The sequence below is a fragment of the Colletotrichum orchidophilum genome (assembly GCF_001831195.1).
Source record: "Colletotrichum orchidophilum strain IMI 309357 chromosome Unknown Scaffold_101.1, whole genome shotgun sequence".
In the NCBI taxonomy this organism is placed as follows: domain Eukaryota; kingdom Fungi; phylum Ascomycota; class Sordariomycetes; order Glomerellales; family Glomerellaceae; genus Colletotrichum; species Colletotrichum orchidophilum.
In genome coordinates, this window is record NW_019173057.1 from 117,108 (window position 1) to 144,326 (window position 27,219).

At 52.4% G+C, this 27,219-nt stretch overlaps 8 protein-coding genes across 8 annotated transcripts; 4 read left to right on the plus strand and 4 right to left on the minus strand.

The window, feature by feature from the left end:
- Positions 1–695: 695 nt before the first annotated feature.
- On the plus strand, positions 696–3,478 carry CORC01_10321 (subtilisin Carlsberg; the record flags this gene model as incomplete). The annotated part of the gene is made up of 2 exons (XM_022621949.1): positions 696–2,038; positions 2,110–3,478. 2 exons carry the CDS (start codon positions 696–698, stop codon positions 3,476–3,478), a joined length of 2,712 nt encoding a protein of 903 aa, XP_022471556.1.
- A 2,486-nt stretch (positions 3,479–5,964) lies between these two features.
- Positions 5,965–7,131, plus strand: CORC01_10322 (glycosyl hydrolase family 88; the record flags this gene model as incomplete). Its single annotated transcript, XM_022621950.1, has 1 exon — positions 5,965–7,131. The coding sequence occupies one exon, from the start codon at positions 5,965–5,967 to the stop codon at positions 7,129–7,131; it is 1,167 nt and encodes a 388-aa protein (XP_022471557.1).
- Positions 7,132–9,203: 2,072 nt separating this feature from the next.
- Positions 9,204–9,845, minus strand: CORC01_10323 (acetyltransferase; the record flags this gene model as incomplete). The annotated part of the gene is made up of 1 exon (XM_022621951.1): positions 9,204–9,845. The coding sequence occupies one exon, from the start codon at positions 9,843–9,845 to the stop codon at positions 9,204–9,206; it is 642 nt and encodes a 213-aa protein (XP_022471558.1).
- A 1,334-nt stretch (positions 9,846–11,179) lies between these two features.
- Positions 11,180–11,939, plus strand: CORC01_10324 (uncharacterized protein; the record flags this gene model as incomplete). Its single annotated transcript, XM_022621952.1, has 2 exons — positions 11,180–11,411; positions 11,470–11,939. 2 exons carry the CDS (start codon positions 11,180–11,182, stop codon positions 11,937–11,939), a joined length of 702 nt encoding a protein of 233 aa, XP_022471559.1.
- Positions 11,940–13,348: 1,409 nt separating this feature from the next.
- On the plus strand, positions 13,349–15,242 carry CORC01_10325 (carboxypeptidase cpdS; the record flags this gene model as incomplete). The annotated part of the gene is made up of 5 exons (XM_022621953.1): positions 13,349–13,544; positions 13,606–13,720; positions 13,779–13,826; positions 13,885–15,041; positions 15,097–15,242. The coding sequence occupies 5 exons, from the start codon at positions 13,349–13,351 to the stop codon at positions 15,240–15,242; spliced, it is 1,662 nt and encodes a 553-aa protein (XP_022471560.1).
- A 1,856-nt stretch (positions 15,243–17,098) lies between these two features.
- On the minus strand, positions 17,099–23,063 carry CORC01_10326 (uncharacterized protein; the record flags this gene model as incomplete). Its single annotated transcript, XM_022621954.1, has 3 exons — positions 17,099–21,446; positions 21,692–22,894; positions 22,990–23,063. 3 exons carry the CDS (start codon positions 23,061–23,063, stop codon positions 17,099–17,101), a joined length of 5,625 nt encoding a protein of 1,874 aa, XP_022471561.1.
- A 447-nt stretch (positions 23,064–23,510) lies between these two features.
- CORC01_10327 (uncharacterized protein) lies at positions 23,511–24,963 on the minus strand (the record flags this gene model as incomplete). The annotated part of the gene is made up of 3 exons (XM_022621955.1): positions 23,511–24,228; positions 24,293–24,514; positions 24,578–24,963. 3 exons carry the CDS (start codon positions 24,961–24,963, stop codon positions 23,511–23,513), a joined length of 1,326 nt encoding a protein of 441 aa, XP_022471562.1.
- A 358-nt stretch (positions 24,964–25,321) lies between these two features.
- On the minus strand, positions 25,322–26,050 carry CORC01_10328 (uncharacterized protein; the record flags this gene model as incomplete). Its single annotated transcript, XM_022621956.1, has 1 exon — positions 25,322–26,050. One exon carries the CDS (start codon positions 26,048–26,050, stop codon positions 25,322–25,324), a length of 729 nt encoding a protein of 242 aa, XP_022471563.1.
- Between the last annotated feature and the right edge of the window lie 1,169 nt (positions 26,051–27,219).

Here is a 27,219-nt window from a genome sequence, read left to right on the forward strand (position 1 = left end):
ATATCAACAACGTCCAGGGTGTAGATTAATTTAAGCTCGTCTCCTCACTTTGTTTCTGTGACGTGCTCCAAGACCGTAGCGGCGTGCGCTCAGCCCACCGTGATCTTCGAATACGACTTGCGGCCCCACGACCTTAACTTCGACTGTCGGCCGGGGGTGAATGTCGCATCACAATAATGGCACAGAATTGCGCTTGGCTTCGTCGCGTTGTCTACATCACTTCATAGTCTACCACTCAGTCTGAAGCTGAAGCTTGACCCAGACTCTCTAAATACCTTGTTGATTCAGTCTACTCGGCCGGTTATGAAAGTTATAAAAGCAGACAGAACGCGAAAGGGAGGATATCTTTTCTGGCTTGGCAACTACTTACCAAGCAACTCAATTGTCTCTGCAAGCAAGGCAGAGATTTCCACGAACCCCAACGGCCTCGGAGTTTCGCTGCCCATTCGGGAAGGTCCCAATTTCTCGTGTTCACTCATGATCCATCGCCCGTCACATCATCCGTCACTTGCAGATTCGCACACACATCATCCTATTTCACAACTCCACGGCATTGACAGCTTCCCCAAACACTACGAGTTGGAATTGCTCTATATAAATTCGCTCACGATGTGCTCCCTCGCCTCTTATGATAGAGTTTGGGTCTCCACCGCCGGCCATTCGTTTCATCTCCAGCGTCCGCCACTACCACCACCATGAGGTTCTCCTCTAACACTTCCCTCCTGCTGGGGCTCCTGGCCTCCGCATCGCGTGTTGCCATAGCCGCCGCCACCGCCGCCGCCGATGATGCTGCTGCACCCGCGGTGAACGAAGATGCCTTTGTTCGCGGTGCCTACATTGTCGAGCTCGACGGCGAGCAGGATCCCTCCGCGCTCTACGACGAGCTGCACTCCGACGGCCTGGCCGTTAAGCCCCGTCTGGACCTCAAGTTCGGCCTCTTCAACGGCGCCTCCTTCAGCGTCGACGACGCTGGCGGCGAGTCCGACATCATCACCGCCAAGATCGCCAACAAGGTTAGCGTCAAGGGCATCTGGCCGGTCCGCAAGATCAAGATGCCCAAGCTTGAAGGAACCTCCATTGGCCGCAACGGGACCGCCTCCAGCGCCGCCCTTCTGCAATCCCTCAAGGACAGACGCGACACCGCCGCCAAGGACACCTACAGCACCCACGTCATGACGCAGGTCGACAAGCTCCGCGAGGCCGGGTTCACGGGCAAGGGAATCAAGGTCGCCATTGTCGATACGGGCGTGGACTACCGGCACCCGGCGCTCGGAGGCTGCTTCGGCGAGGGCTGCCACGTCGCCTATGGCTGGGATTTCACGGGGGACAATTATTTCCAGAGCTCCGAGGCGCCGACCCCGGACGCGGACCCCATCGACACTTGCCAGGGCCACGGCACGCACGTCGCGGGCATCATCATGGCGCAGGAGAACGAGCTCGGGTTCACGGGGGCCGCGCCGGACGTCACGCTGGGCGCGTACAAGGTCAGCGGGTGCGCCGGGTACACGACGAGCGAGATTCTGGTGTCGGCTTTTTACCGCGCCTACGAGGAAGGGAGCGACGTCATCTCGTGCTCTGCGGGTGATGACTCGGGCTGGGCTGGCGATGCTGCTGGTGTCGCTGTCTCGCGCATCGCTGAGGCGGGTGTCCCTGTTGTCGTCGCGGTTGGAAACTCTGGTAATTTGGGTGTTTGGGCTGTGGCCTCTCCGGCGTCTGGTAAGGCTGTTGCTGGTATCGGTTCGGTTGATAATACCGTTCTGCCGAAACTGATGACTCGCGGATCGTTTGCAAACGAAACGGGCGAGTTTGCCTTTGGATGGACTGACAGCAGTCCGGTCACCACGACCAACGTTACTCTTCGTCTGTGGATTGAAGGCGCCAACGTCACGGCTTGTAACTCCATCCCGGCAGATATTGACTTGACGGATGCGATTCCCTTTGTGCCCATAGACCCGGGTTGCCAGCCGGATGTTCAGGCCGTCAACCTCCTCGCCCGAGGCGCCCAGTACATCCTCTTTTACCCTCTCAGCGAGGAATCGTGAGTTCATCGCCCCCTGCATGATGGAAACCCAGTAGTAAGAAATGGAATGACTGATAGGAGGTCAGTAGAATCTATTCCCCGTACGTCTACACCAAGGGCATTCTCGGAATCGGAATGGTCATGCCCCGTCAGGCCCAGGAGTGGAAGGCCCACGCCGAAAACATCACCATCACCATCGGACCCCCCGAGACCTCCGCGCTCTTCGTCGAGCCCATCACAAACGGCCCGACCGCCGGCTACACCAGCTCCTTCTCCAGCTACGGCCCGACCTGGGAGCTCGACGTGAAACCCCAGTTCACCGCCCCCGGCGGCGGCATCCTCTCCACCTGGACCTGGGACCAAGGCGAGTACATGGTCAACCCGGGCACCTCCATGTCCACCCCCTTCGTCGCCGCCGTCTACGCCCTCGTCGGCCAGGTCCGCGGCACCCTCGACCAAGAGACCCTCCGCTCCGTCATTGCCGCCACAGCCCAGCCGAAACCCTGGAACGACGGCACCGTCGCCTACGACGATATCCTCGCCCCCGTCCCGCAGCAGGGCGCCGGCCTCGTGCAGGCCTGGGACGCCGCTCACGCCACCACGATCCTCGGGTCGACGGGCATCTCCTTCAATGACACGGACCACTTTATCGGCGAGCACACCTTCAGTGTGAAGAACACGGCTACCGAGGCGGTCACCTACAAGCTCGGCCACGCCAAGTCCGTCACGGTGTACACCTTTGCGCCGGGCGAAGCCCAGCTCAAGGCCGCGCGCGCTCCGCCTCCGACCGTCGACGCGTGGGCCACCCTCACCTTTGCAGCCGACTCCCTCACCGTCCCCGCCGGCGGCAGCGCCGAGGTCCAGTTCACCGCCGTGCCGCCCTCTGGCCTCAACGCCACGCTGCTCCCCGTGTACAGCGGCTACGTCACCCTCGAGGGCAGCAACGGCGAGACCCTGTCTGTCCCGTACCTCGGCGTCGGCGGGAGCATGCACGACACGCCCGTCTTGATCCCCGGCCTCGGGCAGAACGGCGTGTACCTCTCCTCCACGGACAACCACTTCCTGATCCCCGTCGCCGCGAACCGGACGTTCACTATCCCGCGTCCGGGGTCCAGCGGTAGCGCAACCTACCCGAAGCTGGTCGTGACCCCGACGGTCGGCAGTACAGAGCTCCACGTTGAGCTCGTTGCCGTGGGCGGCGGCGGCAACTCTACGCTCGAGGTCACCGAGGTCCTCGGGTACCCGGCCCTAGGCGCGCTGCCGCAGTCGCCTGTTGCGTATGCACACAGGATCGGATACACGTGGAACTTTGACGGCTTCTTGGCTGATCGGACTGCTGTGCCCGAGGGGAGTTATGCATTCATTGCGCGTGCGCTGAGGATCTTTGGGGACGCGGCCAAGGATGAGGACTGGGATGTTGTCGAGACTGTGCTGTTTAACTTGAAGTATCTTGCATAGATTCACGATAAGCGTTGGGTGTAATGCATGCTCAAGATACCCATCATTCAAATATAATCCTTATGTAAAACCTTTGATACCTGGGGAGGCTTAAAGTACTCATATGATCCTGCACGAAATCAGCGTAATCAGAGATTGCTCGCTTATAGAGACACGCTTGGGCTGTCTGGTTATACCCCTGCACCCCCGTTTTTGCCATCGTTCTGACCCCAATCCCAATTATGAGATAGGCCCAGCCATAGAGCCCCTTGACATTGATGTCATCAATGTTGATCGCCTTCAAGACCTCGTCCAGGTCTTCAGGATGGGAATGTAGAAGCCCGATTGCGCCAGGTCACGCTAGATGTGGCAAATAGACATGCCGGAAGCCTTGAAAGCCGGGAGACCGTACTCTGCAACGGTGATGCCGCCTTGGTAGGGTACGTGAGTTGCGGGAAACCGAGAATCGCCCGGACACGCTCCGCTGGCATCTGTGTTGATGTTCAGTCAACGTTCCAACGCGACTAATATCCTGTAAGAATTGTAAGGTGTGTGAAGTTTTCTTCCATAACATGGATGTTATGCTCACCTTGGGGGGACCGCCAGTGTTCCTAGCATTCTCTAGCCGGAGGCTGTGAAGCTCCCGATTGAGCGAGAGAGGTTCGATGGACTGTCTTGAAGCAACCAGGCAGACGAAATTGGATGCAAAAGGTGCGATCGCAAATTCGCAACCCATTTGTAGCTTATTCCAGGTTGAGGAGTGCTTGATATTGAGATGAAGAACCGTGTAGACGCAACTGGTCAGGGTAATAATATCAGTCCAAAGAATGTTGGTAGTCCCCTGTATGGATGGCACGGACAGTATTCATTGCATTTTAATCACTCTCATTCTGCTCGATCTGGCTCTGGATATCGGTACTACCCTGCGTCTGCAAGCAGCGCACGACATTGACGGGCACCAGAAATGCAAATAAAAGAGGCTTCAAGCTGGCCATTGTAAGGGAATGGCTGGGAACACTATGGGACAGGAAGGTTTTTGGGACCGGTTTCTTGACTGGATTGCGGAGGCGTTTAATGGTTTCGATCCTCTCGTAACAGCCTGATGACCCTGGCTACGCTGCAGGGGTGAGCACGTGATGCATGGTGCAACATGTCTTTTGCCGCAAGGCTCTAAGTGGATTTCCCTTTCTCTACAGCCAAATTATTTGCTCACTTTGTAGAGCTGAAGGCCTTGTTGACTTGGATTTATCCATCGGCTAATAATTGAAGCAATGAGTGATGGGATCAATCAGTAATTTCTTTCCAAAGAAAACCACAAAACTCCAAAAGGTGGAGGCTCAAATGCAAAGCTGATCTTCCGCGGTTCTCTATCAGGCAATGCTGCGAGGCTTTTGAAAAGTACCATCTTCGCACTCCAAAAACTGTGTACTATACCAAAGCACAGATTGAAGATTCCAAACATATCCGGCATAGCTACATACTTACTACAGTTGCTGTGGGTTGCGCTGCAACTCAAGGCAGACGATGTGGTAAGAAGACTGCAAATCTCTAGCCGAGGAAAGTTGCGGACATTGGACCATTTGAGTGGAATGACCTAGCTCGATTCAGATCACGTCTCAATGAGAGGAATCGGGAATGACTATGCCTTTGTAGCACTTTCAAAGGTCACCCGGACCGGGATGCCGCACGTAGTGACGAGTTGAGCAGAGGCATATAAAATACAAAGTCGGTCACGGCAATGCAGTGTGTCTCAGAAACCGTCGAGCAAGACAAAACCGATCAAGGAGACCTACCCATAGCGCAAAATAGCAAGAGTACCAGTCAGATTCGAGTCACATGACTTCGTTCTTGTTCCCGCCGCCTGGATCCTTGGCAATTTTACCCCTCTTACCTGGCGGGAAATCTTTCGCGACTAAAGTTGTGGCCCTTGCGATTGAAACGTCACTGCCCAACACGGGATAATTAGTAGGAATGTATCCTTCAAATCCTTTCTGCCCAGGTGTGAGACTAGCAACTTCTGCACCTTGACCTGCCTCTAGCCTCGCATGGCCTTTCTCCATATGGATACACGTATCCGTATCTTAGAAGCAACCTAATTTGCCAGCTGCACAAGTAGACTCCATGTCCTATACGGTTGCCCACAATTTTCATCTGACAAAGTTTTTATAGGCGAAGTTCGCTACCTACTAGGTAGATGATCAAAATCTCCTTGGCCAATGCACCGCGGGGCCGAAAGTTCCCTGCGGACGTACCGGAATGCATGGAGAAAAAACATCAAAAAGGGGAATGCTTGCAGCCTTTGTGAAAGGGCCCAATGATGAGCCAGGTCAACAAATAGGCTTCGGCAATTATAATTAGTATTGCAATTAGCTTGACTCAGCCAAAAAGCATCTGTGTATAAAGTCAGCGACGTCGGCAGCGGGGTTAGCAGGGAAAGATTGTCTCTTGATGTCGTAGCGTTTGCCGGATCTTTGTGCGTTTTCCTCGGACCGATCAAATCACACAACATGCATCACCTCACGATCCGGCTATTGGCCCTTTGCGGCTTAGCAGCTGCCGCAACTTGTGATGACCGGCGATACTCGACGTGGATGCTTGACAGCATCAAGTCGCGAAACCAAGGCATTATCTCGTCTGGTGCAGCAAGCAGCTTCTTGGAGACCGGCGTTCTCTCCATCGCTATGGAGGCAACGATCAAGCAGTACCCGGACCTCAAGGATCAATATGCTTCTTACCTGAAGGATGTTCTCAACGAAGGGACTCTCAACTTGGTCAATGCAACCTACGACGCAACCCGACCTCTGGACCGCTTCTCGGTAGCAACCGCCATCAACGCCATCTCTAAATTTGGAATCGAGGGGATTTCGACCACAGCATTGGCAGCATCAAAGGCCATCAACGATTCTCTGCCGCTCCAAGACCGGAACCCCGTCGGAGGCTTGTTGTACTACGTTTACCCTGGATGGAGTTACCTAGACGGCATATTTTCTGTGCTGCCGTTTATGGCGGCGCAACAGCAGCCCAACTACACCGACATCAGCTTGCAGGTTTCGCTGCTCTATGAACACTGCTTCCAAAAGAACACATCCTTGGTCGTTCACGGATATGATTACTTCAAAACTGCTGTTTGGGCCAACAAAGAGACGGGCGCAAGCTCGTTCGCATGGGGTCGCTCCGTGGGTTGGTTCGTGGCAGGCTTGGTCCAGACGTGGGAAGCTCTCGACTGTCCCACGAGTAAACACGAGGCCAAGGCCGTGTGCAAGCAATTGCGAGACATTACGACGCAACTGGCCACGTCATTGGTCCGCTACGCCGATCCCGACACCGGAGCCTGGTGGCAATTGACGACATTCCCGGGACGCAGCGGCAACTACCTCGAGAGCTCCAGCACGGCCTTGTTCATATTCTCCATGCTCAAAGGCGAGAGATTGGGAATGCTTTCGAACTCCAAGGTGGACTTCAGGAAGGTGGCTTTGAAGGCCTACAACTACACCACCCGGAACTTTGTTGTCGATACGGGAAGCGGCACGATCGGGTACAACAAGACGGTCGCTGTGTGCAGTCTCAACTCAACAGCTTCATACGAGTACTATACGCACCAGCCACTGTTGCCTAATAGTCTCCTCGGAGAATCGGCCTTCGTTTTGGCGTCTCTCGAGGTAGAGAGGAAGTAGTAGACAAATCATATTATGAATTGTTTGCTGCACCGCAATATATTGTAATTATACTCCGGGTGCTCTGGATACAAATACACTACACGCGTGTCTCACCGTATGTTATAATTACATAAAAGATATGTAACTGGCGATCATTCAAATGACATACACCTAGTCCGTTGGATGGCAGTGTCACCTCCTGCCTGCAGCTTGGCGTGGAAGATACATGCAGCTATGAGTTCTGCATCCGCTGTACTCACGACTTGGATGCAACTTCCACGCTTGCACCCCCGAAGTACGATGCACTTCACACTGACCAGCTGGTAAGATTGATGAGCATAGTCTGATCAATTACGTCTTGCCCAGTTGCGAAACTGACCGTAGAGTCTTGGAAGTTCAAATATTCGATTGATCAATCGCAGAAAAAAGCACATGGAATATTTGCCTCATGACCAATTGTATCTGGACAATCTCGATTCTTTTTTGTGCAAAGAATCGGGGCTCCGACTCAATACAAGGGAAGTCGGTCATGAATATATTTCCACGTAAGAAGCAGATACATGACCTGACTCTTCTGCCCCTGGGATTCGGCTTCTTGATTGTACCTACCCTATGCTGGTGGATGGAGGATAAGCCGCCTCTGTCGTGCTTACAGACACACAAATAGACAGTCCTTCCGTCTCAATCTCTCCAATGCAGACTCTTCATCATAGTATGAATCTATTGCAAGTTTTCACATCTAAGCATTTCCTGATGACATCCTCAATGATGATCTGGATATGGCTGGCAACAATTTTCCTGGCCTGTACGCATGGCCTTCGAGTTGGAAAAAGTCGAGAGTTCCCACAAGGATCGGAGATTGAGAATCCGGCAATCAGGTCATCAGGATCCGTCCTGGCAGTCGTCTACAACTTCTCACGCATCTACGAAGTCGCGCCTGTGGCAAACTCTGAACCGAAGCTTTGCACAATTTCGAAAACACAAATGGCGGTTTCAGCATAGCCAAATCACCAGCGCCGCATAGCTATTTCCTCATCACTGCTAACTGTTCTTTTGAGACTTTGAACCCTGGCTCGTATACAATCCACAAGCTATCGTTTGACAAGTGCAATAAGCCAGTGGCCAAAGAACTGGCGTCGTTAGATACGATTCGGATTTCCCAACTGAACGGCATGATCGCGGTTTCCGGCACGCCATATATCTTGATCGCAGACACGCGTGCTAGCTTCGCCTACGGGTTCAACGCAGCACGAGACTCTCCGACTGTTCATCTATTTCGATGATTCTCTGCTGAGACCTGGCACGATAACCGACGTGGTATTTGGTGTCAACGGCATCAAACTCCCGAGAGGATACCTCTACTTCAGCAAGACCAATCAGCAGCCAATTGCGGCTGTCAGAGTTTCTGGAACGGAAGGTGTTTTCCATGGCAGGGTTGAAATTGTGGCCACGCAGACCTTGATTGAGATTTATTGTCAACGAGTACAATAGCGATATATAACACGCCAAGCTTGGCGACAATGCTCTTGGTCCTGTTCAAAACTGAGCCAACAGTTCCGTGCCGGAGACTCTTGTCAGCGGCATCAACAGCTCGGATCGGGTCCGGACAACACGGTGCCCGCTGGTGCTACAGCAGCTGAAGTCTATATCTGGGTAAGTGACCGATCTCTTCCTGCATTGATGCGAAATGAAACTTGTGTTGCTCACGATTGGCTAGCCTGACTCTGACATCAAGAGCGACGCCCTTGTTACCTTCAAGATCGATCACAGGACCGCTCGCTTGGGCTTCACTCAGATCTCCCCGATACGTAGCATGATTCGTCTTCGATTCTCCATCACGGCGACCTTGTGGTGGTGAGGTGTGGCGGTGGGTCTGCAGCAGGATGGCCAGGCGGTCGTCATCCATCGGGATGTGAGCACCAGGGTACTGAAGGGATTCGCTGCCAACTTTTCTACTGCGGGTGAAGTTATCTGGGTGATTTTTGACAAGTGATTGAGAATCTGGCTGAGCGGATAAGAACTATTTCGGACATGAAGAGGGAGATTGTGACGACCCAAAGACAGAGGCCGATCGGCCGTGGTTTGAGAATTCACAGTGGCCACTTTCCCTCCTTTCGCATCCTTTCTTGCTCCCGTCTCCAGTGTCCAGCATCAAATTTCCAAACCCAGACCTCCTGACTTGGGTCGTAGCTTGCTTTGTGTCGTCCTTCAAACTTGGCAAGACCCGCTGCTCGCATGAGTGCTCGCCAGGGTTCATTATCGTCGCCTGTCTCTGCTCTGAACACCTCGCATCCGAGCTCATTCCTGGCATATTCGATCAAAGCGCTGACCGACTCTAGGCCATAGCCCTTGCGCCAGTGTTTATGATCGACAATGATGCCAATGTCTGTCAAGTACGTCTTTCCCGCCGGGAGCGTCGTTTCGGAGAGGAACTCGGCCGGGTCGATTGATCCAAAGGTGTTGTAGCCTCCGTATCCAACCAGCTTGCGTGTGTCGCGGAGCTCCACGACCATGAATGCGTTTTGCCCCTCTGCTGACATTTTAGCAAATTTGTCGATTCGAGTACGGAGCTTGTCGAGCGTAAGACCCTGTTCGGGTTTCTCGAATGGAAAGTTCTCCGGAGCTGTCATGATTGCGAGAAATGATTCGGTGTCGGAATCTGTGGCAGTTCGAATGATCAGTCTCGGAGACACAATCTCGTACGACGCCCGACGAAATTGAGATGAACCCATCATGGCGAATAGGTGATACGACAAACGGCCGATCCGGGAGGTTTTCCGATGCTTCTCGACCTGAAGTTTAGATTGAAGAGTTTTAGGCCGCAAGCCATTACATCATAGGCTTCTTGGTGTACTTAAATACACATGTATTGGACATCCAATGCATCCTGGTTTCTGCCATGCCTTCACGTTTGCTTTTAGAGATCCGCATTGCGGCTTATTCTTGTTGGTTCAGGGCGCTTGAAGGATCAGAGTCTGTCGACCTTCCCGATTCGGCAATCGTTCTTGGAGTCCCAAAGACCCGTAATTGGATAGAATATTGATTGTTGGTGAGTCATATTAGATCTGAGTCAACGAACGGCGGCAGAGGTGCATGAGAAACTAAGTCGCTGCTTTTGTCAACCTTCTCAGCTGAGAACGCGTACTAGCCAAGTAGCCATTCTTATACTCATCATACCTACTTATGGATGACTCGAATGGCACAGGGTAAATGCATGTAGGGCGCCAATTGAGGGGGATATGAGATAAATGTCTGGAGAAGACAGCAACAAGAAAATGAATCATTCCCTGGGCGTCGATGATGAGACTTGGCAAAACCTGGATGGATGTCGAGGACTGAATCCGAGCCAGGGGTCAGTCAATCCCGTGGCCCGGACAGCCCCAGGCTCGGCATCTTTTCCCCGACGAACCTCAAGTCCGGGGAAACGGCAAGCTTATATGCTGGAGGTGTAGCTTAACCAGCTCACTAAACGCCTTTGAATGCAACCTCGCGGTTTCGTCACGGCTTCAGCAGAGAGGCTGCGGCCAATCAACCGTTGCAAATGGTTCCCGACCGATGCAACCCGCGAGACCAAGCGCAAGATCGACAGGCAATATCTGCACCCGGAAACACAGATAGGGCAAGTGAGACAGCGCCTCGTGGCTATGTCGGCAGCCTCTTCGAAGCTTGCACGCTTTTTGTTTTCCATTATTCCAGTAATTATTTAGTTGAAGTCATCCAGAGGAACGCAGGTAGAATGGGTCCAATTTTGTAGCTACGCGAGTCAGCAAAAGGGCCTTTCTGCCCATTCTTAATGAACCGGTGGAGTTTTCCAGAACTCCTGACCGCACATCACTACCCGAATGATGAGATGCCATTCGAGATCCAAAGCCCCTTGCGCGTTGCGAGTCGTGATGGCGGGACTCACTCGATGGGGGTTACCCTGTCAGAGATTGGACGATCAATCTGCTGCCATGCCCGTGCTCCCGGCTCATAAAGACCATCGACAAGACCAATTTTTCTGCCTTCTTGCGCTCGTCCTGGTGTTCGCCATTCGCACACTCAAAAGACAGCGCTTAGCTTCACAATGTCGTCATGGGTCAAGTCGCATCAGTACGCCCAGATTGAGGTAGCAGATGAAAGTGGCGAGAATGGTCAACGAAAAGAATTCCGGCTGAGCCAATGCTGGCAAAAGAGCAGAGTCCATTTGTTTTACGCAATACTCCTCGTCCTGGTAGCGGGCCTCAGTAGATATACCGCGCCCAACAGATCCGCACCGGACTATTACGGCGTTGAGCCCGTCAAATCAGAATTGCGACGTGAGATACCGCTCGCCTGCCCAAATTGCCCTCCTAGCACAACTCTAATCCTAAGCAGTACCGACTATCAACAAAACTTTCGAGCTAGATCTTAAGTATGCCATGCCGCCTTCCCCGCTGGTCGACAAAGCTTGGGCCTCGCTTCTTCCCAAGGAGGGCGGCTTCTTCCAACATCCAGCACTCGCACCTAACAAGAGCTGCATAGCGGTGTTTCACCAGCTTCACTGTCTCGATCTGATTCGGCAAGCTCTGTACGAAGCGCGTCCAGACATCATGGAGCAAGTCAACAACACGTCGCATCCCGCCGACCATCAGGCAGATCACGATGCTTCTCCCGATCACAACCACGTCAAGGACATGTATCATATCGGTCACTGCATCGACCTCGTCCGCCAGTCTATAATATGCAGACCCGATCTGACTGTGGAAGTCGGCGACCCAGCGGTGGGCGGCGTCACAGGTTTCGGCACCGAGCACCAGTGCGTGAACTGGCAGGAATTGATGGACTGGATGAGGGATCATGAATGAGGGAATAGATACCACGTAGAAATCCTGGCAATTGCTAGATAAACATACTTATAATAAACCCCTTATGAGTGCACCCACTCAGATAACGTTCTCGCTGACCAAATGAATACTATGCCCTAATGTGCAACGTGCAGGACGCAATTCCCATATTTTAAAATGACATCAAACTTTGTGCAGGACAAAGTATGCAGTTATCCGACAAGAACAAATCGATATTATAGCAGAGGTCATGGTTGGAAACCAAGTAGCCACTGGGGTGTACAAAAGCTTCAGGTGTGACATAACCTCGGCGTCAGTCACATAGGTCGCAGCTGTGATTTCAAATGCTCACTTATCGAATCGAGCACATTCCCCATCGAGACGTAGCAATGATCGGCAAGGTTTGCATACTAGCAACACCACATTCCCTTTTCCCGGAAACTACGGACTAGTAGAATAGAGCACTAGCTCGTCTGCAACCCCCTGGCCGAGAAATCCGAGATAAGTCTCGAAACCAAACCTGCCGCGATCCGTTATGTCGGACAGATGCAAAGAAGGCTGCATCCGATCGTCATTGGCAAGCGTGATGGAATGTTCATCCCGTACTCGTCAAGCTTAATTCCTCTTCAGTTGCTATTGTTCGTCCAAAAACCATCGGAGGTTGAGTCAGTTTCGGTCCTTGCGAAGTTTGCCTTGGTCACCCCTAAATCGCCGGACGGAAGGTTTTGCTTCGACCCGTATTATGGATTAGAGTTTTATGAATCATGTCCATCTCTCAACACACGATTCTCGAAGAATCTTGCCTTCTCCGGACCTCCCGGCTGCCAGGTTATGGAAAGTTCTTCCAGGTTGCGAATGAGACGCCATGGAAATTTGAGAGGATCACCCACCAATGACTTTGTGAAGACAGGGGATGTAGTTTCCTTATCCCCCTCCTTTCCGAAAGCTTAGCATTCAGGGGCACGCTGACAACAGATTGGTTCACATACATTTCAGCGAGGCGAGCCGCCCGCAATACTTTCACGCGATTTGCTAGCAATGTGTTTAAGTTGGGCGAAGGCAGGGTTGAAAAGAAAACTACTGGTATTTAGTCTAGTGTTAGTATACTTAAGTAAGTCTAGTAGTAGTAGGAGTAAGTATTAGTAGTATAGTGATGAGTATTAGTATACTTAAGTATACTTAAATGTACTTACTTTTAACCCTGAGCGAAGGAGATTTTCATCACGATTGTGAAGCTTTCTGCTCCGCATTGGGCAAACTGAAATAAATGGTTTAGGCAACCTTTGGTAAGTGATGTTGCAGTAGCTTCGGTAACACACAATCGATTAGCCCGTGTCGTTGCAGACTTTTAATGTTTATGAAGACCTGCTTCTACCTTTCTTGAGGGTCGATCTAGATCCGTTCATTCAGAACGCCAACTTTGAGTCAACATGGTTTCAGCGATGTCCATCCGTCACCTGCTGCTGGGATTGTTGCCGTGCATCACCGTTTTGGCCGATTCTTGGCGGATCGATGGCTTCAACCCGGTGAAGAAATTCGCAGAGGCCAAGCGATTATCCATACGCCGCCATATTGAGCGTCGAGAGAGCACTGAAAAGTATCAGCATTTGAATGAAAAGACAGAGAGTACATTCCGCCCACGCACGGCCTATTTTACTTCATCAGCTGACCAGCTGACTTTCAAAAGAGTACCTTGTCAATGGCACGTCTATTCCGTTTGTTTACTGGGATCTTGGCGAGTCCTACGCTGGTCAGATTCCCATCTCCAAGGAGGCGAACGAAACTCGTCAGCTCTTCTTCTGGTGCGTAGCTAGTCCTCCGCCGTGTGACACTCTACAGCGTTTGACCTCTTTCCCACAGGTACTTCCCTAGCACCAATAAAGATGCATCTGACGAGGTAACCATTTGGTAATGAATTTCCTTGGCATAATCTCAGTAGCTGGTGTCAGACTAACTCGTTGGCAAGGTTGAACGGAGGCCCCGGATGCAGTTCTATGATAGGACTAATTCAGGAGCACGGCCCATTCACTTGGTTCCCTTCCACTTACCGCCCTGTCTACAATATCTACAGCTGGTCCCAGCTCTCAAACATGCTCTACATTGATCAGCCCGCCGGCACTGGCTTCTCGGTCGGTAAGCCAGGAGTCAATACGGAAGAAGAGATTGCGCAGCAATTCCTCGGCTTCTACCACAATTGGATGGAGACCTTCGGAACTAAGGGACGCAAGACTCATCTCACTGGTGAAAGCTACGCTGGCCACTACATCCCCTATATCGGTGACGCCATGATCAAGTCCAACCAGTCTGCCGACTACAACCTGTCAGGCGCTATGATGTTCAGCCCGTACATCAGATCTAATCCCAAGGAATTTCAGCAGAATTCAGTCACCCTTCCCTTCCTCAACGAGAACAACAACGTCATTGGACTGTACCCCGGCGTTGGAGACTACTACGACCGCCTCAACGCCGCCGACGAGGAATGCGGCTACGCCGAGATGCGTGAAAAGTACTTCACCTTCCCTCCCAAGGGCCCTTTCCCGCCCGGAAACAATAGCGATGCCTGCTCGACTTCTTCCATTTTATATGACGGTGTTGGAAATATTAGCCCTTGCTTCAACGTCTACCACGTGTCTCAGGGCTGCCCCGGCCCATCCGACCCCCTCGCCTGGGCCTCCGAGGGTGACAATGCTTCCATACCCCTTGGCTTCCACTATGCAGAATGGCACTCATACCTCAACCTTCCCGAGATACGCAAGGCCCTCCACATCCCCGCCGGTCAGAGAGACTGGAAGGAGTGCTCAGACGAGAACCCCTTCGGTCCCACTGGCGATGTAAGTCTGGATCCCTTCGCCTCTGGTGCCCTGACCCGTGTCATTGAGCACACGAACAACTTGATCATCGCCAGTGGCAGCCTGGACTACCGTTATCCCACCAACGGTACGCTCATGGTGTTGCAGAACATGACCTGGAACGGACAGCAGGGTTTCGACGAGTTCCCATCCAAGAACTTCTTTCTCCCTGCTGCCTACAGCGATACTTCTTCTCAAAGTGCCGCTGGAAAGATTGGTGATTGGGTTGCACAGCGCGGACTGACTTTCGCTCGTGTGTTCAACGCCGGGCACGGTAAGTCACTAAAGCCGACTTCCTCCTCGTGACTACAAACTGACTATAAAAACAGAACTTCCTCGATATGCTCAAGGAGCAGGATACCGCCTCCTAGAGCAGCTTCTCGGGCGTGTCACGGACTTGACCAGCGACCTTATGTTCACCGCCCTTCCAGGCGACTTCTCATCACTCAATATAACTCATGGTCGACCTCCCTAGAGAAGTCATTGACTAAGGTAGTATGGCAAATATCTCTCGAGACACTCCGCTAAGATATATACCCATTATTTCTCTTCAAACCTATTGTAGTGTTGTTAAATATTTGACGGTTTCCATGTGCCAGGACAAACTTCATAGAAATCTGTTTGAAACTCGCTATTGGAGCACACGTTGTTTCAAGTCATTGTTTCTGCCATGCCTACATGTATGTTTAGGCAAGTTGTGTAGTCTTTGATGACCCTCGCAGGTTTACATTCGCACCCCATTCAGTTTTCCAACGTAACGTTTCTAATGGTTTAATTCAGTCATAGTTTATCGTTCTTCCACAATGAATGAAAGTTGAGAAATACACGTACTTGCACACAGAGCCAGTAACTTGCAAAATGCACGCTGATAACGTTTCTCAAAGAAGTAAATGTATATAATTACAGAGACTAGTAAACAAGCTGATAGAGAACACCTCAAACTCAAAGAGGTCAGCACCAATATCCGTGCAGTCAACCAAGTCACCAGTCATTAGCCCCAAGTCATGAACCCAATCTACAAGCAAGACCACACTCACCGCGTCGACAGATTGGCAAGGTCCACCCGTCCGAATGTAAGGAGATCGTTCGCTCCCGGAAATACCGCACTAGGCAGTCTGAAATTTGCCAACTTTATAAAAAGTGGCCTCTTGTTGACTTTGGAATCATGAGGTCAGGCAAGAGCCTTTAATACTTTATATTCTACGAGCTCGTTATGGCAAGAGTCGCACGAGTTGCTGCATCCGGGGTAGGGCTATGCCATTACAGCGACAGACGAAAGGGCGAGGAACAGGATGGAGAGCTACATATTGTCAGGATTCACCAAAACGAAGGTGTCCCATGCACAGTGAGTTACGAGTATGTCATGCTAGACATCCAAAAACGGCAACAGATCGAAGAATATTTAGTCCTATTGTATGCTGACTCGACGGACTCTTTCGGCGCCGTTGACCATTGTCATTGATGTGAACGGCTGGTAACAGTCTCCAAATTGGCGAAAACAAGTAAACTGTACAAGATCGAGTCATTCGGTGGCTGGAGCCAAGCCAACATGGTGTATGGGCTCTTGACGATGTCTCATCTGAACTCATCTATCCATTGCTTTTCAGCCATGACCAATGATCTAAGGCTCAAAGAAATATCAACGCGATTCAGCGTGGCTGTGAACATACAAAATTGTCCTTAGTTACAGATCACGCTATAATTAGATTGTCTGTCTGCACTGGCCATTATGCCCCTTGACGAGTGGGTTGGTCGTCGGTAGCATTACCGGCACATTTCCTCCATGGCTTCACATATCCCCTGAAATATCCAGGATCTATGATCATAGAAAAGTAAAAGACATTGAGGCTGCACTGGACTTAATACAGTCAGCAACAGCCAGCAACAGCATGTTGGTGCGATCGCCTTGTAGATTGCACGATGCCTTCTATGTCCCTAAAGGCTCAAAGAGCCTAGACAAGTAAGTGTGAAGGAACAATAGCTGCGAAGGGGAAATAGCAGCAACCCCGAAAATAGAAAGCAAGCCATCTTATCCTCGGGCAGGTAGGTACGGTAGTTTCAATTTTTTCGCGCCGGGCAGACTCAATTATATGATCTTGCTTCAACTTTCGCGTTCCTATGTCTTTGCGGCGTTGTGAGATAATATCAAGCCGATGACGAAACCGAAACCCTGCAGCCACCGAACGTCAACTACTATGGACCGCAGCTCTGGAGTCATTTTCCTAAAAGAAAAGAATTTTGACTTTTAACGACGGGTCGAGGTTTCGCTTGGCTGAAGCACGTTGACAGAGAATCGAATTGACTTGTATCCAGTTGCAAAAGTACATGTAGCTAGCCTAGTACATCTGTCCCCTTTAGTCTCAGTGTTTCGATGAGACTATCCCTGCCGTATTTAATTGCAACTTGCAGAGCATTCTCGTAAATTCCATAGCAAAGGTTGATATCAGCGCCGTGGTCAAGGAGCAATTTGGCAATAGCATCATTACCCTGCATGATGGCCTCATACAATGGCGGGCCAATTCTGCTCCCTTCCTCTTCATCAGCATCCTGCATCAATGAGTCTGTTTCCTGCAGATCTTCAGTGTAAGATTCGGCTTCACTCAGCCAATCGTCAGAACTCGATCCATCTGACGACGTGTATATTCGACGCAGTCCTCCCCAATGCCCTTGTGCATTTGGGTCGGCCTTCTTTTTGAGCAGTGTCTCGACCATTTCCTGATGCCCATAAGAAACTGCCAATTGGAGGGCCGACCCATATTCGCCCTTTTCATTCACGTTTGTCGTCATTTTGAGAAGTAAGTTGGCGATGTGTGTTTCCGGCACACTCAAAGCAGCCTGCAATGCAGTTCCGTATTCTGCGCTCTTAATGTTCGCATCTGCGCCATTTTCCAATAGCAGTTTGGCAATCTCCAACTCGCCAGAGACAGCCGCCACTTGAAGTGCCGTACCGCCCTCCTCGTCTTTGTGGTCCACGTCGGCTCCATGTTCCAATAGAAAACTAACTATGTGGAACATGCCATTTTCGGCTGCGTCAAGAAGGATGTCACCACAGACGGAGTCATGGAAACTCTTGACAGAACTGTTGTCGAATAGGAACTTGGCAACATCCAAGTGGCCTTGCCATAATGCCTCTTGAAGTGGCGTTCCAAGAGCCGCATGTGCGAAGTCTACATCAGCACCGTTCTCGAGGAGGAGTCTAGCGACATCCAAATTGCCTTGCTTCGCTGCTGCGTGAAGTGGCGTTCCGTTGTCCGTATGCACAGATTTTACATCTGCGCCCTCCGTGAGGAGCAGTTTCACAATGTCGAAATGGCCCTGAACCACTGCTGAATGGAGTGCCGTCCCGTACTTCTTGTGTTGAAGGCTGATATCAGCACCCTTCTCGAGGAGGAGTCTGGCCATTGCCAGATGGCCGTTTGTCGAGGCCGCAATCAAGGCCGTTCCGTAATTTTCACTCTCTGCATTGACTTCGGCACCATTCTCCAACAGCAGTTCTGCTATATCTCCGTGCCCTCCTGCTGCGGATGCCATTTCCAGTGCCCTTCCGGAATCTCCGCAGTGAACGTTTGGATCTGCACCCTTCGTAAGCAGCATCGTCACAATATCCCTGCGTCCAGCCTCCGAGGCTAATTCCAATGCTGTTCCGTATTCTCCGAAGTGAGCGTTGACATTGGCGCCCATCTTAAGCAGTAATATTATGGCATCCTTTCGTTCATTGCGCACTGCTCTTTGAAGCGCAGTTCCATCTATATCATCTCGCCATAAACCACGTAGGAGATCGGCGTCGGCACCTTTACTGAGAAAATGACTCATCCATTCCCTTGGGCTTGTCGCGGGTGCATCCAGTAGCGGTATGTTGCTGCGTGGTATGCCACAGAAGAGTGGCAATTCATCGTTCATCTTGAAGCCTCTTTCGAAGAGTAGCTTCACAACATCACTGTGGCCCTGCTCACATGCCCAATATACAGCTTCCAGGCCCATTTGGCATCGCACATTGAGCTTATCGCATTGATCGAGAAGCATTCTCACAACCTCCAAATGGCCTTCCTCTGATGCCACTTCTAATGCCGTACGGCCACCTACAAGGGCATTTCCGTCAGCTCCATTTTCGAGCAGAAGATGCACAACACCTGTATCGCCGCGAGACGATGCGTATCGTAATGTCTTTGTGTACTCTTCACGTCGAGTATGAGTAGCAACTGTGTCGTCGAGGCCATTGCGGATAAGCATTTCGACGATGTCCATGTGACCTCCGGCCGCTGCAGCTGATAACGCTCCCAAATTCTGAATGCTCAAGCGGACGCCCTTGGCGAGGAGGATTTCTACAATATCCTTGAAGCCTATAGTGGACGCTTCAAGTAGCGGTGTTCCAAGTCCTTTCATATTGCTGCCTTTGAATGGTGGGGGGTCAGGGTCGGCGCCATGGTCAAGAAGCACGCGCGCAGTGTCTTGCATCCGCACAGCGGCTACGTAGCCGTGGTGGTCAGCAAAGGCTTCTTGAATGGCCGTTGGCTGCTGCCCATCTGCTTCAAGGTTGGGGTCTGCCCCACACTGAAGAAGTAGTTCGACGACCTCTCGTTGCCCCCTATGTGAGGCTGCGAGTAGCGCGGTTCGGTTTCTCAAGGTCCGGGTATTGACGTCGATTCCGCTGTCCAGTAGAATGCGGACGACCTCAACATGACCTTCCTCGGACGCTGCTTCCAATGCAGTACAGTATTCCCTATGCGGGATGTTTGGGTCAGCGCCGCTTGCGAGAAGCAGTTTGACGACTTCGACATGACCGTGGATTGATGCTTCGTAAATGAATGTAGGGTTTTGGACTACCCCTGCCTGCTCGAGCAGTAATGTTACTATGTCACTGTGGCCCTCTGATGAGGCTGACTCGAGCGCTGCATCAAGGGCCGAGGTACACCCTATTCCTTGTGACAGCTGCATCGGACCCGGAGCATCCACCATGGCGAGGTTTCCTATGAGTAATCGCACGACTTCGATATGGCCTCGACGTGATGCTTCCATCAGTGGCCCTTTCAGGTCGTCATTGTCCAAACAGCCATTGATCTTGGCTGCTTTTCTGATGAGCAGCTGCACAATCCTCTGATGGCCTTCTGCTGCGGCGTACTGCAGTGCTAATATTACGTCGTCATACGCTTCTGTTCGGAAGCTTTGATCGTTGGCGTTTGCACCTTTTTCAAGGAGCATTAATAATATGTCTTCATAACCCCCTGTCGCCGCTTGCTCCAACGCATCTTGACGGGAGTAACAGTACTGGCCCCCAGCAATGACAGACTCCCTACTTAGAAAAAGACCGACCAAATCTTTGTCGTTCAGCCTGGCTGCTTCTCCCAAGCATTCGCTGTACTTGAATCCGGGGTTATTGAGAGCACTGTCGTCCATTTTAGCGATGTGACTGACGAGCAAATGTCCGACTCCCCCTGGTCGGTGCTCGGTATATGCATCCCAAGCTGTTTCGCCACTGTCACCCTTGACGAAAACATCAGCGTTGTTTTCAAGAAGGAGACTAACTACTTCTTCCTCGCCCCAAGACGACGCGGATATGAGAGCAGTAATGTCGGTAGCATAAGTGTGGTTGCCCAAGGCATCAACCGTAGCGCCTGCGCCAAGGAGCAACTTGACAATTTTGACTTCGCCGTGCATTGAGGCTGCAATCAATGGAGTCGACGAGTCGGCATTGGTGTTTACTGCTGCCCCTCGCTCCAGTAATAGCTGCACAGTAGTCTCATGGCCATTGGCAGCCGCTTCCCAAAGAGCGGTGCGTCCCACTCGGCGCCGAATTCTACTTTTAATGGTGGTCGCTTCATTGATATTAGCGCCATTGTTGAGGAGCATATCCACAATTTCATCATAACCACCTTTTGACGCGGCTATCAGTGGACTCGACCCACGCCACTTAACATTCGCATTTGCGCCTTTGCTGAGAAGAAATCTGACGGCGTCCGTACGACCACATGCGGCTGCGGCTTGTAAAGGTGTCCCGTGGTCTCCACACTGAGCGTTCAACACTTCTTGGAAGCTTTTGTTGAGAGCTCTTGAGCCAGGATCATTGTGTTCCTCTTGACACCAAGCTTCGAATACTGCATTGGCCCCTATCAAGGACGCATAGTATAGCGTCGTAGGAACTTGGCCACCGTCTATCTTCCCGTGCCTATCATCGACATTCCAAACGGTCGTCCAGGTTTCAAATGATCTGTTTTCATTCGTGAATAGTTGAATGGTCTGGCTGTTGATTTTTGCAGTTTTGGAACCCATCCAATAGTGATGTGGCCATTCCCGTGCCGCGTATTCCGCCAGGGGATATTGCTTCCGAATGGCATCAGGGGCTTTCAAGGACGTCAATCCAGAATCGAGGAGCAGAGTCAAGCAAATTGACGCCATTGTGGCTTGGCCATCGGCTCTGTGAAACATGAATGATGTCGCCTCAACTTGGCTGGATCTTCCTGATTCGAGATATTCTTGGACAGAAAAATGTGCAAGACGCACGGTAAATTTTCCTGTACTATTGTGGGAGTCGGGTTCGATGAAGTCGGTTTCGATGAAGCCAGGACAGACTTCCTGGAGGGCGTTAATATTTGAGAGTCTCCGCTCGACACTAAAGCTAGGTGTCGTGCCTTCGTCAAGGTTGACGGCGATTGCATCGATGAGTTCAGGAACGCTCAAGGGTCTTGTTGCACAGCAAAGTATCGTTAACATCTGCCGAGCGTAATCTCTCGATATTGATGGTATGTTTTGAAGCATCCGATCGTAAGTCTCGTCCAGCGTCCGAGGCAGAGATCCCAGTAGCTGATCAAGCAAAGACTTGCTTTGTGGGCAGGACACGAGTTCTTTGAACTGGCATTCGACCCAACGAAATCTGCCACAAGTTACTAACTTGATCATAAAAAATCAAGCCAAACGCAGAGTACTCACACTCCATCGGCTTTTTGGACCAAGACACTTTCTATTTCAGCATAATATTGCTTCCATTTCCACAGACGACGGTTGCTTTGGAGATGCTGGGAGACGAAAACGGCAATGTCTTGGTTTATCTCATCGTTCTTTAGGGGAATGGCATCCTCGGGTGGAGCCTGAAGTTCGTCTCTGATATCAGGTTCATCTCGGCTTGTGACTAGCAAGTGTAGGCAACAGTCTGACCAAGCTCGTATATCGGCTAGTGCCGCAAGCATCTCTCCCCTGTGCGTGTCTCTGGGGCTTTCGTCTAGAGCGTCAAGGATAATGTAAACGTCTTGGAACATCAGCAGAATTTGACGTAGACACTCGAGCAAACTTGAATCCGAGGGTGTCCTATATCTGCAATTCTCGTACAGTCGTTCAAGTGCCGGGGGAGTGCTGCCAAGTTGTGCTGACAGTTGTAGTACTAGCGCACACAGAAGAGCCGATGTGTTCTGTTTGGTGTTGTCATTGAAGGTGAAGAAGAAAAAGGCTACGCCCACTTTGGATTTTCTGTCGAATCCGCGACGGCGCAAAGTGTGCTCAATTACAGTAGTGCACAAGACGGACTTTCCGCAACCAGCAAAGCCATTGAGCCATAAAAATGACTTTGGTTGATGCAGCCACTCAGCGAATCTGGTACCCCTGACCAGCCAGAGGCCGGTACCTGGATGCTTCTTCTTTCGGTTCTCATTGAAATTGATGGAGGCATCTGGAGCCTTCAGCCAGTCCTGGATCTCGTTGGAGACTTGAGACGCCCTTATGATGTCAAGGACGGCGCCGATATCCTTGACATCGTCTTGAATGTTGTCGACGGTCTTCTTCTGTGCCACAGCAAGGGCGAGGGATATGCGACCGACAAGATCATCAATGTCTTCGTCCAGTTTGTGCAGCGTGCTCTCACGGAACGGATACGCGAGGCGACGGCCGGTGCGCTTGATGGCTTGTTCAATGCTCCCACCATTGACTTTGGTCTGTTGAAACTTCTCCGCCTCTTCCTTCAACTCTTGAATGCATTCCTCGCACTCTTGGACGGAAGGTCCAATGGTTTCGAGCAACTCAAGTTCACCGGACTTTGAGCTACGGCCCGTGATGTAAGAGCGCAGTTGCGCCAGGAGGGTTTCGAGATTCTGGAGCTTTCGCAATGTGTGGCTGGTATCCGAAGGCTGGGACTTGACAGAGCTGTAGTAATTATAAATCGATTGGGTAACTTGAATGCCGAGAGATATGATGCCGACCAAACTACCTGCGGTAGACAGAGGATCTGACATTTCTACAATCGCAGCAGACAGGTCAAAGACGTCTGAATATGGCTAATGTTGGTGATTCTGGTGAAGTGGGCAGAGTTCATGTGGACGACAACCGTAAGGTTCTCCCGGCGCGGGAGGGAACCAAAAGAATTTCCTACTTTTTACGGAGAGTAGCAATTCTGTCTGGTTCGCCTCACTGCAGGCTTCAGCCTGCATCATTGCATGCCAGTGTCGCAATATGGATAGGACTATGACTGAGAGGGTGCCTAGGAGAAGGAAGCGACTGGCTTGACCCCAGCGCAACACTGAACCAACCGATACTCAGTTGGATCCGTAGCTGTGCTGATTCGTAGCCTGATCGGGGCTGTGTTGGCAGCCATATGCCATGCCGCAAGCCTGTAAGACGCAAGGTGGTTTTCTTATCTTTTCTTGCACCCGGCACCAGTCTGTACAACGTTGGGGATCTTCCCCTCTTGCTCGGGATTGCGTCAGGCGTAGGTATTCATACTTATGAGTCCCTTGCATAGGGGCGCCCTACATCTCCATCCTCAGCCAAGGGTGATATGCGCCTCCTCTGCGGCAACCCCTGCCAACGCGCTCTCCCAAACCCGCCCGAGAGCCTTGCGGTAGGCGACGCCATTCACCCACTCGATCCACAAGACATTGACAAAGTCATACGTCCCCGTGTGCCGCGGACACTCGGCGTCCTCCCACTCGTCGACGCTCACGTCCCCTCCTCTTTGGTTCTCCACAGATCCCGCCGACACCTCCATCAGCTCGCACGTCTCGCCCACTGCTGCGCCGTGGAACTCGGCAGAATTCGACGACGAGGCGTTGAGTCTCAGCACGCCGGCCCAGCGGCCGTCTGGGTCGCACAAGGTGGCGCACATGCACTGCAACGTGCGGCGGTTTTGGAACAGCTTGCTGATTTGGATGAATCCCCGTCGGGTGAGACACTGCAGATAGGCCGGCTGGCACGGTGGTGGGCTGCCAGGAGTCGTTGTCATCGCCGCCAGAGGGATAGGAAACCAGAATTCCTGTGCACCCGCCTGCGGATGGGTAAAGTACGCCTTCTGGGCTCTTTCGCAGTACTCTTCGCGCCAGCCTTTGTGTGCCCTGTCATGTGTGAAATCAGCGGTGGCATCAACCACAGGAACCCGTTCGCCATCCACGGCCAGCGAGTACGACCACACGACCGTTCTTCTGGTCTGCCATGAAGCGGGCTGCCAAAAGTTGTTCGAGTCGCGCGAGTCCTCCTCGTCGGGGCTTCCGCCATCGCAGATACCGATATCCATTGCGCCAGCTCTCGGAGTGGAGGTTACCCTGCCACCTCATCCACGACCAACTCGGTAGGGCCGAGAATACATCGCTGGCGCGGCGGAACAAGGGTTCAGGGGGCTGCCACAGCAGCGCGGCGTCGAAGAAGATGCGGGGCAGACCGCAGATGAAGCCGCCGGGGATCGATTGACCAAACGCCGAGAGGACGCCGGCGAAGGCATCGTGGACATCGTGGGCGTACGTCAGGACTCGCTTGTTACAGAGCGCGACAAACCTGGCGTACCGGTGAAAGTCGGGTCACGGAGAGATGCTGGCCAGCAGCAGTCTACTTGATGACGAGGAAGACGTGTCGTTGTGATGCTGGGCTTCCCCAACGCTACTACAAGGTCCCGTCGTGATGTGCCTTTGCTTCTCGTGCCAGGACGCGAAGTGACACTGCCAGTTGACGGTGTCGTTGTGGAAAATGAGCTGTCGTCGGGAGGATATGAGCTCTTGGAACGTCCAGCCTCGCTGACACCACGTCGTATTGATCAAGTCCCGGGCGTGCCACTCCATGATGGCGCGGTGCGCGTCCATCTCTCTTTGCCGGCGGGTGGTCAGCCCGTCAGTGATGGAGGCGGGATCGGGGACGGCGCCGGGGCCAATGGGTGGGCAGCTTTCGTCCCGTTCGTAGATAAAAGGTGTCTCGTAATTAATGGAGAGAGGTGAGTTCCATTCGCTCATAACAGGCGACTCAACCTCAATGAAGGGTGGTGACTCGTTACCACCGGAGCGAGGTGATTCCGCGTATCCGCCAAAGGGGGGCGAGTAACTCTCATTCACGAACCCGCGGGAAAAAAACGCCTCCAGGTTGTTCCCGGCCGTTTAATCCGTACCCAGAGAACAATGGCGATCCGGCCTCATACCCGAGCTCACAGTCAAGAAATTCTTGTCCACAGGAAGAGCGCGACGGCTCGTCCTCGACCCAGCTCGTGCTGATGCTACTCACATCGCCCGATCCCCCTACCTCGCCCTCCCCAAACTCTCGCAGACGCCGCGCCCATTCAGCAGGGGAGACATCCTCCAGGCAATGCAACGCGCCCTAGTCGTCATCTCCTTCTCTCCCTCCAGTCTCATCCGCCAAACCATAGTGCAAAGGGTCGTCCGCCCCGCGCCCCTGCGCAGCCACGATAGTCAATATGGCACCCGCGTAAATGTCCGCCATCCCGCGCAGCTGGGCCTCCTTCGCACGGTCGTCGTCCTGCACGATGCAGAGCCTGTCGACCCAGAGGTACTGCTCGCCAAGGAGCCTGGTCAGTTCAATGGCATCCCGGATCATGGTCGGGCTGTCAAGGGCTCCGGGGACTTGCAGAGCGGCGATGTTTGCGAGCGTTGCCGCCGCGGCGCTTGACCTTTGGCCCCAGACGTAACTCAGCCCTACATAGAAAAATTGCGAGCCCGAAAAGGTAGCCTCCTCGTTTTCGCCGTCGTTGACGGCGACTAGGCGGTAGTCTCGCACGTCAATCAACCACAGCGGGCGCGCAGCACTAGGCCGCGGCGGAGTGGCGCAGTGCGCTCCGTGGGAGCTGGCGCAGGTGCGCAGCCAAAAGGCCATGGTGGATAGGCGCAGAGCATGCTTTCCGGCGTGAATGCGGTATTCGATGGTGTGGGAGGTATCGGGGCGATTGAGGTACGGCAAGAACGGGACCAGATGCTTTGGCAGGCGGCGGAGAGGCGGTGGCCGATGATCGCGGAGAGGGAGCGGCTGGCCGGCAGATGACCCTGCGTGGGCCATGCGTACTTCGGTATGGGTGCGAGGCCGAGGAATCATAGTGCCGGAGTGATGAGAGATACCCGGCGGCGGCCGGAGGCACCGAAGCAGCGCGCTTTAGTAGGGGTACGAGGCCGTTGTGGAGCAGTCAGGGTATCGGTTGAGTGAGGGGTTGTGTCCGGCCTCGGATCCGGGTCTGTGTCGGGGTTTATGGGGCATTCCGGATCGACCCACTCTGCGGGATGCGCGGCTCTGGGGAGGGCGACCGGCGTAACTATCGGACGGGTGTAGTTGAAATTATGCGGGTTCGGTCCCGGCTACTGAGCATTCAAGTCCAATTGACAACACTAAATAAATAAATTGGTCCGTTCGGCGTCGGAACGCGATCCCGAGATTCTACGAATACGGTGTGCGAGACATATTTCGAACATCGAAATAGAGCCCAAATGTTTACCATCTCCGCCAAAATGCAGCTCAAGTTCCATTGACGTGAGTCTTCCAGTGAATCTTCCTATCTCTCGTCACCCCCGGTGAGAAAAAGTAGCGATCTTGTCCGTCTGTTGCGGCGGAAGAACAACAACTCAAGAAACCACATAATCTACACTGCCCAGATCGGGGGCGATATGCAGGGACTCGTCAGAGGTCTGTCCTTCAACCTCGCCTCCGTGCAGGCGAACCTCATCTCTTCGGGCCCTGTGACGAAGAAGCTGTTCCTCACGTTGCCCGATGTGGTTATTGAGGGGTTTCGGAGCAAGACGCTGACCAGGCGGCTTGGGCGGCACGAGGATATGGCGGACGCGTATCTGTGCTTGATGAAGGATGGGAATATTACTGGCGCGATCATCTTCACCAAAAGTGGGAGAATCTTGTCATTGACGTTGCTGAAGAGCGTTTTAGCGTGGTCTACTGTGTTCAGTTTAGGATCAGCACCATTTCACTTGATAAGAAAAGTATCAAAGACGTGATAGGACTTTTCTTTCGTCTTGCGGCTCATCCGCAAAGGCCTAGTTTTGTACATTTTCCTATTCTTCCGAGACTCCAAGCTGGAAGTAACCGCCTCAGCTCAATACTCAAGACGATGTTATACACGCCCAAGCCTTTTAAGGCGTCAATGATGTTGCGCAAACAGTTCCCTTACTTGTGAAGGAGAGGCCGAGCGTCATCCAAATAGGCGCCGCTGCTCTGGATCCGTGTTTGAGTCCTCTGCAGCCCGTCTCATCATGCTTGAC